The 12,170-nt window shown below is 38.4% G+C and overlaps 1 protein-coding gene across 1 annotated transcript; it reads left to right on the top strand.

Annotated features, from left to right (window-relative positions):
- The first annotated feature begins 367 nt into the window (after nucleotides 1-367).
- LOC138906681 (agamous-like MADS-box protein AGL61) lies at nucleotides 368-1,093 on the top strand. The gene is made up of 2 exons (XM_070196102.1): nucleotides 368-443; nucleotides 705-1,093. Exons 1-2 carry the CDS (start codon nucleotides 368-370, stop codon nucleotides 1,091-1,093), a joined length of 465 nt encoding a protein of 154 aa, XP_070052203.1.
- Nucleotides 1,094-12,170: the final 11,077 nt, after the last annotated feature.

Below are 12,170 nucleotides of genomic sequence, written 5' to 3'. Positions count from 1 at the left end.
GGGCCTGGAAATTGACTTGACCATTACAATATTATAGAGATAAATTTTAAAAATCTTTTGAAAAATGGAGAGTTACTATGTGATATGAACTTTGTAATGTTGAAGCCTACAAAAATGAACTAGATTCATATCTATGAACTACCAAAATTGAAAAACCAAAGGCTTCAATATGTTGGAAAAACTCTATAAATACTAGGCTTCAACATTACAAAGTTCATATCACATAGTAACTCTTAGTAATTAATACTAGTTATATCATCATTATCCTTGAGAATGAGTACTAGACTGATTAAGGGTCGCAAAAGTGTTCGTCTCGCAAAGATAGAAAATCAGAATAATCGACAAGTGACTTTCTCAAAACGCCGAAATGATGTCTTCAAGAAAGCAAATGAGCTTGCTGTTTATGACTGGTGCTGAAGTTGGCATCATCGTGTGTCCACAAGGTAATTATATGCCTAATAATATTTTTTTTGTCATCTATATATACATGGTATACCATCAACAAATATAACTTTTTAAGTATAAATGTAGATAATCATAACTAAATATGCAAATCCAAGATCTTGAACATGATAATTAATTTCACGTAAAATTAAAGCATCATAAAAAAATACTTGGTGTGGGGGCGTTATAACAGTAGATAAACTGATTTCTCTCCTCCTGCCCTATTTTATATTACTGATTTCTCTCCTTTTGCTCTATAGGTAGCAAGCCTTACTCTTTTGGTCATCCAAATGTAAATGAAACCATCAACAAATATGCTGGCGAAGAAAGGACTCCATCACCATCATCACCAGGCATTGATGATAAGTATGTCCGGATGTTCCGAAAAGCCAACTCTAGAGAACTTAACATACGACTCAATTATCTGCAGGACCAGCTCGATTCTGCATTAAACTTGAAAAGCAAACTCAAGCAAATGAATAAGAATGTGGAGAGCCAACAAGAGTGGTTCAAGGACCCTATAGAGAAGATGAACTACACCGAGGCTTCAATGTTGAAGGAGGGATTGGAAGATCTGCTCTTGAAGGTGAAGAACTATGGCACTGAGCGTGCTTATGGTTACGAAAATGGAAAGTGGAAAGTTGAATAAAAGCTAATACTAGTTTTTTTTAATAATCGTTCGTGTTATTTATTTTTAAAGGTTAACCTTGGCGCAACCATAAAAGTTATCGCCGTGTGACTAGGATGTAACTAGTATAACCCACAAATAATATTTTGCAGAAATACAAAATAAGGCTATCTACAACAGACCAACATGGTCATGGTTTCTCTCTTTCCCGGCCATATCCTGCACATAGCAGGAGTTTAGTGCAGGGGCTATTCTAGTTTATCATTTTTTTGGGTTGGGGTATTATGTGATGTTTTGGTGATATCTACTATGTATGCGTAATAAAAAAAATGACTGATGGAATATAAGTAAAGTTATAAAAATGATATCTTAGTTTCAAATTATTAAAAAAATAAAAATAAAAATAATACTGTTTAAAAACCTAAAACTACATAACAGATCACAAATACTTATTATATTACAAATAGCCAGAATATAGTCTTCAAAATAATAAATTAAAGAATACAAAAAAACTTTAAATAAATTAAGCATAAAGAAGGAAAATGCAAACGTGGAAGGAAAGTAAGAATTAGAGGTCAAACCTTTTTGTACTTTGCATTTTGCACACAAAGGACAAAAGTATATTTATTTCTCAGTAAATGATAAAGAGAAAAAATTATGAAATTAAAACAAACAATTAAAAAAATGTTTTCTTTTGAAATTTTTAGTTTGAGAACTCACTATGAATTAATTTTTGAATATTTAAATTTTAGAAAAGGATTTATTAAGCAATTTTGGCTCAAATTTGAAAACTTTCTCGGGGCTTACGCCCTAAATAAAGGTCCAAAACATTGGGGCTTACACTTAGGCAAACACCCAGAAAGTTGGTGCTTACGCCCCACGGCACTTTCGCTCCACTAGTACGCCTCAGTGTTTGGTACGCCTCTGTCATGCCCCAACCTCGGGAAGCGCGACCGGCGCTCAACCGAGTGAATCCGGTCAAGCAAGCCTGTTAGATACTTTCTACCCAACTCACCCATGCTCAAGAGAAGACATGAATTCATTGATTAAACAGTAGGAAGTCCATATATACACTACTAAATCGTTTCATTGGTTACATCATTTTAAAGTCTAAAATACACACATTCTTATGATTCGAGTGGAACAAGAGATCAAAATACAACATAATCTGTTTGACTTTTCTAGCACCCATGTACAACCCATATAGTATCTACGGAGCCTCTAAAATATACAAAGAGTGTTATGATAGTGCCGGCAACAAGGCCCCGGCTATACCTCAAAACGTGATAACAAATGTACAACAGATACATGACCCCGGAATGAGGCGGGGCTCACCAAGTCTGATAGGAGGAAGGTGTACTGCTATCACTGATCAACACTGCCTTCTATGGAATCACCTGTATCCATTTAAAGATGCAGCGCTTCCGATAAAAGGGACATTAGTATTGACGAATAGTACTAGTATGTACAACTAATCACTATCTCAATAGAATGAATAATAATACAAGGGGAAAACAATCAAGAATTCAATAAGAGCTTCAGATAATATTAAAACATCAAGTTAAGGATCACATAAGTTTTCAAGTCAATTTCCATGTTATTAGGTTGGGTGATCTTTAGTGCCGATATACCATAATTCACAATACCACCGTATTCTTATACGGAGTCTGATCACGACCCGATCGGCTAGGTCGTCTCATTTGAGACATCAATCATAACCACAATTTCAATTATCATTTTCAGCACAATCACCACCATGTCTGCAGCATGGCGTCCGATAACGGCCCGATCGGCTAGGCCGTCTCACCCAAGACGTTACCTTTTTCAGTCAATCATCCCACATCATACTTCTTTCATATTCTTTCGATTCATTGGCACTAGTGATCATGATTACAAAGTCGTTCTTGGCACTTGGCCGTATTTCATAGTTCCAGTTCCCTTTTCCACATTCAAATATCATTATCATTATCAACAACAATATGGCTTTCCATCCAAGACATTAAATTCACATACGAGTAATTTGGAAAATCTTAGGCACATAGAGAATTTTCATACAATTTGGCATAACAACCTTTATTTCGATCTTGACATGAAGCCTTAACATTTCTAACACATATTCCACATTTTAAAACACATCCTCAAATGGCAAGATGACATGATGACATGATGAAACATTTAGAATAAATATTGAACATACATCCTTCAACACAACCACATTTAGGACTAGCCAATTCAATAATGATCAAGGACTTACTCCAATGACATGAACACCGTGGGATTCGATTATAAGAAGAAGGGAGTTTAGCCAACATACCTCAATTGAACTTCCTTTAAACTCAAAAACATTCCAGAACTCTTAGCACTTCGATCTATTTCAGAAATATAACAAGTTGGACCAAAATTAGGAAGATGGTCATGATTCTAGCTCATTTGAGCATATTAACAAGCACTAGGTGTGCATTAAGGTTTTTAAATCCCTTTTGTGAAAGATTCCATCATTCCTTAACCCATTCTATACCATTTGTAGCTCACAACCTTCCTAAATTATTTGATAACACATGCATGCAAGATAACAACTCCCACACCCAAAAATTGCCTTTCTAATTATCCCATTTTGTAAATTTTTGAAATTGAGAGCTAGGACATAGATTCTTACCTTTAGGATGAAGACTTTCTTTGTTAATCCTTAATGATTGAGCAAGAATTGATGGATAATAGGTTAAAGGTTGCTCCCCTACACTAAGCACTCTTTCTCACTCTAAAAGTATTAGATTTTGCTCAAAATATGGTCATTTGCGTAGATATATCGAAGTAGGGTCGGGTTATAAAAATCAAAAAATGAGGCCCCAGAACAGGATATGCGATCACATATGCGACCGCAGAATGGGTATGCGGTCCGCATATCGGCCACACAAATTGGGTGCCAAACATGAAAAGGAACTGACCGGGTCTGCGGTCACTATGCGGCCTGCAGACCTGTTCTACGGTCGCATAATGCGCCGCAGAACCTCCCTCCGCAAAACTTCAAGGCTGATTGTGCGACATTAGTGCGGCCCACGAAATGGTTATGCGGTCGCATAATGGACCGCGAAAATGACATCAAAATGACCAAGAAAACTGTCTCACTCTGCGACCATTCTGCGGTCGCAGAATAGGCCGCAAAAATACCTACTTCTACCCAACATTTTCTTCAACTCTCCAGCGCACTGTTCAATCCAAAAATTCCGAACCGCGGCTTGCAAGCTTGCCGTAAAGAATTTCTACTACTATTAACTTCTATGTCTACTTCGGCATCACGGAATCCGGGTTTTTAGAATTTTATTTTACGGGGCCTAACATTCTCCCCTACTTAAGATCATTCGTCCTCTAATGAGGGTCAAGGTTCACTATTGGCATCTTATACAACTCAGTTGTTTTTTCATACCACACACCATTAGCCCGAAATTTGACTAACTCCCTAAATTTTCAAAAATTTCGCCATAGTTTCCCCTATAACTAGGCCCATCCACCTATCAGAGGGCCCCAGAAAAACATGCTTAAAACATATACATAAACCAATGACGTAACATGATACAAAAAGCACCAATTGTGGCCTCACATGCATTATATTACCAGAAAGGAACACCCTTAACGACAATTTGTTCAAATGATACATAATTCATAGAAGGTAACCTTTAAAATTTTCATAGAACACAACTTTATAAATACATGGCTATTCAAACAAATAAGGATACTTTTTCTTCATTTCTTCCTCGGCCTCCCAAGTAGCCTCTTCAACTTGTTGGTTTCTCCATAGCACTTTCACAGAGGCAATTTCTTTATTTCTCAACTTTTGGACTTGCCTATCAAGAATGGCAACTAGAAGTTCTTCATATGATAGTTCTTCATTAGCCTCAATGGCCTCAACCGGCACAATAGCTGACGGATCTCCAACTACCTTCTTCAACATAGACACATGGAATACCAGGTGCACTAATGACATCTCTGGTGGTAGCTCAAGCTTGTATGCCACCTCACCGATCCTTTGAATGATTCTGTACGGTTCGACATACCTCGAACTCAATTTCCCTTTCTTACCAAATCGCATTACACCTTTCATGGGGGAAATTTTCAAGAATACCCAATCATCTTCCTTGAACTCCAAATCCCTACGATGAACATCCGAATAGGATTTCTGATAACTCTGAGCAGTCTTCAACCGCTCCTTAATGATCTTAAATTTTTCCATAGACTGATACACGAGGTCTGGCCCTATCAACTCTGCTTCCCTAATCTCGAACCACCCAATGTGAGATCTACATCTCCTTCCATATACATCCTCAAACGGTGCCATCTGAATGCTAGCATAATAGCTGTTGTTATAAGCAAACTCTATGAGTGGCAAATGATCATCCCAGCTACCCTTGAAGTCAAGAACACAAGCATGCAACATATCCTCAAGCGTCTGAATAGTCTACTCTGCCTGCCCGTCGGTCTGTGGATGGAAGGCCGTACTAAGATTCACTTGAGTACCCAAACCTTGGTGAAACTTCTTCCAAAAATTTGCCGTTAACTGAGCCCCTCGATCAGAAATGATAGAAACTGGAGTGCCTCGATCGAAAATGATAGAAACTGGAGTGCCATGTAGCCTGACTATTTCCTTGATATACAACTGAGCATACTGTTCTGCTGTGTAGGTAGATTTTACTGGCAAGAAATGTGCTGATTTCGTGAGCCGATCCACAATCACCCAAATTGAGTTAAACTTGCACGGAGTGCGGGGTAATCCTACCACAAAATCCATATTAATTATTTCCCACTTCCACATTGGAATTTCTTTGTTCTGTGCCAACCTACCAGGCCGTTGGTGTTCGGCCTTCACTTACTGACAATTCAGACACCTTGCCACAAAGTTCGCTATATTTCTCTTTATATCATTCCACCAATAGACTTCCTTAAGATCATGATACATTTCGTAGAACCTGGGTGCACGGAATACCTAGAAGTGTGAGCCTCGATCATGATTCTTTCTCGGAGACCATCTATATTTGGAACACATAGCCGCCCTTGGTACCTTAGTGTACCATCATCCGTTCCAAGAATAAAAGCCATAGTTTTATGTTTATGAATCCCCTCCTTCAGTTGTACCAACAATAAATCGTCGTACTACTTCTCTTTGGCTTCCACGACAAGCAATGATTCAGCCTTATTTTGTAGAATTACCCCTCCTTCATTAGAGTCCACAAGACGAACTCCCAAAATAGCTAATCGATGAACTTCCTTGGCCAACGGCCTTTGACATGCCTCTAAGTGTGCCAAACTACCCATAGATTTCCGACTAAGAGCATCTACCACAACATTCGCCTTCCCGGGTGATACAGAATATCGATGTCGTAATCTTTGAGTAACTCAAGCCATCTTCTCTGCCTCAGATTCAATTTCTTCTATTTGCAAATATATTGAAGGATCTTTTGGTTCGTGAATATGTCCACCTGGACCCCATACAAATAATGACGCCAAATCTTTAATGCAAAAATCACAGCTGCAAGTTCTAAGTCATGTGTTGGATTGTTCTTTTCATGATTTTTGGGTTGCCTAGAGGCATAAATGATCATCTTGCCACATTGCATCATTAGTGGAACATATATATCACATTTATCTTTCATATGACCTCCTAGGAATTGAGTTCTACAAAAAAACTTTTCTTGATACAATTACAATCTTATTAGTACTTGCAACTTGTTATTCCAAATTTCTCAACAAAAGACATTACTAGGTCAGTTTTCTTATAGGACCATTTGTTTCAAATGAATAACATCTACTAGCTTGCGCGCACACCCTGATAACATCAACCTGCATGGCATTGCCTCAAATGTTAAGTAACATCGTGCTCAGACCTTTCTTATCCACCCTCTTTCCTCCTATAAGTCTTATAGGATTTTAAGAAATCACTCTACTTCCCTTGTGAACATTCTCATGATCCGTCTTTACTGCTACACACTTTCCAAAACACATATCAACACCCTTCATATATATTCAATTCAACAAAAATCATTGGCCCGAATAGGGCCTTTTCTGAAACTTGAGATCCTCCTAAATTCTTCAACGACGACTTCTTGTTTTCCTTATAAGTGTAGGACTTAGTCCACCTAATTCCATCCTTGATGAGTAACTCACCTTATTCCCAGTATTGTAGTCACCAATAGTGTTTCCTGGTATTGCAGCCTAAGAGCTATCGTGTTAAACATGTTTGGTTCGTAACAAGTGTTCATCCTCTCTCAATCTGTTTCGAACATTTCCCCCCCTTTTTTTTCTTTGGGTAGATTGTATTATTTTTTCCCTCTTTGATCGCCCTTTGGTCTAGACAATATGCTGGTACTATATTTCCTTTGTAACCAGAGCATTCATTCCCATCCCATTTTGCCCTTAATTCATAGTTGATAACCTTATTATGCCACACACTTGTCTGCCTCCCATGAACTCGTAGTATCATTGTGCCTGGTTTGTTGAGTTTATCACACCACCACTTCATCACCAATAGTCTCACTTTCCAAGGTAATATGTAGACATGAACTTCCTCTAAATCCTTTAGTTGATATTCAATGTCACTTAAGTCGGCTGTATTACAATTGATCCTTTATATCTTCTATTAACACTTGTGCTCTAGGCGAGTCCACCATTCTGCTATGAACTATTTTGCGATAACCATGACCATCTCAATTTATAGATTTTCTTCCAATTCTCCTCGCCTCATTCTTCCTAGTTACTGAATAGCTAGCTCTTCCATACGTTTCGAGGTCTTTTCCCTTGGTTGGGAATTCATCCTACTCGCCTCTCGACACTTGTTGGGATATCCGTGGGAAAGTGTGTTCATTCGTGTATCACTTAACACTTCCTTTCTTGAAAGATTCTTAAGAGACTCTCCATCAAATCCAGATGTACTCTTGGGTTATTATAACATCACATTTATCTCTCCCACTCGTTTTGTCTTTCTTAAAGCCTTGGAACTTTAGCTAAATCACAAATCCGTAATTAACTCATTCTAAGAACTAGCAAGCCTTTTACATTTGATCTGTAGTACTTCCTTGGGTTCCATTGTCCCTGAATCTCTAACAAGTATAAAATCCTTTTGTAAACCTTACTCTTAGTTTCTAGTATCGTTGACCCTATCATGTATATTGTCATGTACGAAGAATTTACATTTCTTAACCTTCCACATTATTTTGTACTAGTAGTTTATCATTTGCATATCCTTTCAGAGAATCACGTTATCCCTTGCCACTTTTCTAGACTACACATGTCTTCAATAAAATATCCAAACATCATAGCTACATGGACCTACTATCATTTTATTGTACTTAAGTAGCCTCACCATGGCCTTTCCCTCCTGTAACGACCCGGCCGATCGTTTTGAGAGTTAGAGCCCCGATCCCCTAATAAATGTTTTCCCCACGTTTGTTTCCTCTATTGGGACTTGCCGGAGTGATTGGTTATGGAATTCAGAGAGTTTTGAGACACTTAGTCCCTAGTTGTGAGTTTAAGCCTTAGAGTTTGGACCGTAGTCAGAACTGCATGAAAATGGATCCAGAATGGAATTCTGTCAACTCCGTTAGCTCCGTTGAGTGATTTTGGGGTTAGGAGCACATCCAGAATGTGTTTTGGAGGTATGTAGCAGATTTAGGCTTGAATTGGCGAAAGTTAGTTTTTCGGCGATTTCGGTCGATAATGGAAATTTTGATATCGAGCTCGGAATAGAATTCCGAAAGTGGCTGTAGGTTCGTAGTGTCATTTGTGACCCGTGTGTAAAATTTGAGGTCATTCGGACTAGATTTGATGTGGTTCTACGTGGTTTGTAGAATTTGGAAAATTCTAAATTTTTAGGCTTGAATCCGTGCTTAATTCATGATTTTGGTGTTGTTCGATGTGGTTTGAAGGCTCGACTAAGTTCGTATGGTGTTATAGGATTGATTGAGGTCCTGGGGGCCTCGGGTGTGTTTCGGATGCTTAACGGAATAGAATTGGACTTGGGAAAATCTGATGCCTTTGCTGGTTCTGGTGTTTCGCACCTACGGAAGGAAGGCCGCAGGTGCGGAGGGAGTGCACAGATGCAGAACTGGTGGGGCTGGTGATGGAGCGCAGGTGTGCATGGGAAGCTCGCAGATGCGGAAATGGGATTGTCAAGCTGGGCTCGCAGGTGCGGCTGGTTGTCCGCAGAAGCTGAACCGCAGATGCAGCCCAGGGGTCACAGGTGCGGACCTAGCCCAAGTAAGTGGACTTCGCACCTGCGATGGGTTTGTCCGTAGGTGCGTGACCGAAGGTGCGGTCCTAGTTCCGCAGTTGCGGAAATTGCTGGGTTGAAGAGGCATATTTGAGGGTTCATTCCTCATTTTTCACCAATTCGAATTTTAGCTCGGGAGAAGGCGATTTTGCAAGGGTTTTGAAGAGGAAATCAGTGGGTAACAATTCTTAACTCTAATTCATGTATATTTCATTAATCTATTGTTGTTTTTCTTGTCTAATTAAGAAATTTGAGGGTAGAAGTTTGGAAATGGGGGAAAAGGTTCCCCAATTGAAAATCTGACATTTGAATGGGAATTTGACGTCGGATTTAGATGATTTTTGTTCGAGTGAACTCGTGAGTGAATGGGTGTTCATAATTTGTAAGTTTTATCCAATTTCGAGACGTGGGCCCGGCGAGACTTTTTGGGTGTTTTTCCCATTTTCACGTTTTAGCTTCGAATTAATTAGTTAAATTAGTTACTTGTAGTTATATTTACTGTCACGACCCAAAATCCCACCACAAGTGTCGTGATGGCACCTAGTCTCTAAGACTAGGTAAGCCGATTTCAATTACCTTTTGAAGACATTTTTTTTTGAAACTAATAGCGAAAATAATTACAATATACAACCTCCCAAGACTGGTAGTACTGAGTCACGAACTCTAACTGAATACATAGAGTAATCATGAGGACCGAATATACAATACTGTTTGACTATAAGTTAACAGTACAATGAAATAAAAAGACTCCAAGGGGCTGCGACGACCAAGCAGCTCTACCTTGAATCTTTACGATCCCGCTTTAAATCTGCTCAAGTCCGTTATCTTCAATACCTGGCTTTCCACAAATATGTACAAAAGTGTAGTATGAGTACGCCACGGTCGATACCCAGTAAGTATCAAGACTAACCTCAATGGAGTAGAGACGAGGTATAGTCAAGACACTCACTAGTCTAATAACCTGTGCAATATAATATACAAAATAATAGGAAACAAATAACAATAGGGCAACATGAAACAACCAGTGATATGCACAGTAGACAACAAGAATACCATTAATATCGCTCAACAATTAATATGTACAATTACACCCAATTAAATCAAGTCCTTCAAATAAATGTCTTTCACATATAATTCTTCCAGATAACTCTCTTTCAAATATAATTATCTCAAATAATTATTTTTCAAATATAATTCTTTCAATAAATCTTTTCAAATATAATTTCCTCAAATAAATATCTTTCAAATACAATTCTTTCATATAATACTATCTAAGTAAAAATCCTTCCAAATAAATATTTTGAATATAATTCTTCCAATTAAAAAGTCACCATGTGACACCTCATTTCATAATCATAAAAATACGTGTCTCGGCCCTTTTTCATATTTCCACGGCACCTCGTGCCCATAATTAAATTATCATATTTCTCCGGCAACTCGTGCCCTCATTTCATATCACAACTGCAGGGACAATTCACGTACCAATTATCATTATCATTTTATCACAGCACCTTGTGCCCACATTTCATATCACAACTGCACGGACAATTCACGTGCCAAATATCCTCATTATTTACTCACGGCACCTCATACCCACATTTCATTTTAAAAACCGCCTGGCAATAGCCACATGCTCTCAATTTCAACATAAATCAGATTGTTATCAATTTACCAACAACAAGACAAATTGCACAAGGTATAAAAGTAAACACAAGAAAATCAGATTGTTATCAATTAATCTCGTTTCAAACTCTTCTCAGATAGCCTTTAGTGTAATGGTCATAATGTTTTGTACAAAACTCCAAATGATGAATGGTTTGACTTTCTGAAAACTAGACTCCAAGGGCTATAACTTTAATTTGTTGAGCATCTCCCAATTCCTTATAGATTACAAGATATAAGCTTCCAAAGTCAGCCCTATGCAACAGAGATTTCCAAACTCTTCCCGGACAGCCTATAGTGTATCCACCATAACCTTTTTTACACAACTCCAAATGATAAATGGTTTATTGTTCTGCAAACTAGACATAAAGGGCTACAACTTTCATTTTTGTATCATCTCCAAATTTCTTATAGATTGCGAGATATGAGCCTCTAAAGTCAGATGGCGAACAGTAAAATTTCCTTCTTCGCGAATGCGAAGAACAAAGTCCTAACAACAAAATCCTTCTTCGTGAACGCGAAAGGCTCCTCGCGAACGCGAAGAACAACACCAGAACCAGCAACCAGCAGCATCAAAACACCCAAACTTGGTCCGAAACCACCCCGAATCAAACTCGAGGCCCCCGGGACCCCGTCCAATCATAACAACCAGTCCCAATACATAACATGAACCTGCTCGAGGCCTCAAATCACATCAAACAACATCAAAGCCACGAATCATACCCCAATTCAAGCCTAATGAACTTTAAAATTTTAAATTCTATATCTTGTGCCGAAACACATCAAATCAATCTGGAATGACTTCAAATTTTGCACACAAGTCATAATTGACATAACAAAGCTATTCCAATTTCCAGAATCGGATTTCGGCCCCGATATCAAAAAGTCAACCCCCCGGTCAAACTTCCCAAAAATTCATCTTTCGTCATTTCAAGCCAAATTCCTCTACGGACCTCCAAATAATTTTTCGGACACACTTCTAAGTCCATAATCACTATACAAAACTATTGACATCATCAAAATTCTATTTCGGAGTCGTCTTCACACAGTTCCGACTACGGTAAAAATCCTAAGACTTAAGCTTCCATTTTGGGGACCAAGTGTTCCAAATCACTCCAAATCATCCGGTAACTGAATTCAACCATGCACGTAAGTCAATACACATAATAAGAAGCTGTT

Source organism: Nicotiana tomentosiformis, chromosome 1 (genome assembly GCF_000390325.3).
Source record: "Nicotiana tomentosiformis chromosome 1, ASM39032v3, whole genome shotgun sequence".
Lineage (NCBI taxonomy): Eukaryota > Viridiplantae > Streptophyta > Magnoliopsida > Solanales > Solanaceae > Nicotiana > Nicotiana tomentosiformis.
The sequence above is the reverse complement of the archived record's forward strand: the minus strand, read 5'-3'. Positions and strand labels throughout refer to the sequence as shown.

Bases quoted from the DNA above. Each gene is read 5' to 3' on its own strand.
- LOC138906681 (XM_070196102.1), top strand. From the start codon at position 368: ATGATGTCTTCAAGAAAGCAAATGAGCTTGCTGTTTATGACTGGTGCT. The intron at 444-704 runs GTAATTATATGC...TTTGCTCTATAG, and splicing joins CATCATCGTGTGTCCACAAG to GTAGCAAGCCTTACTCTTTT.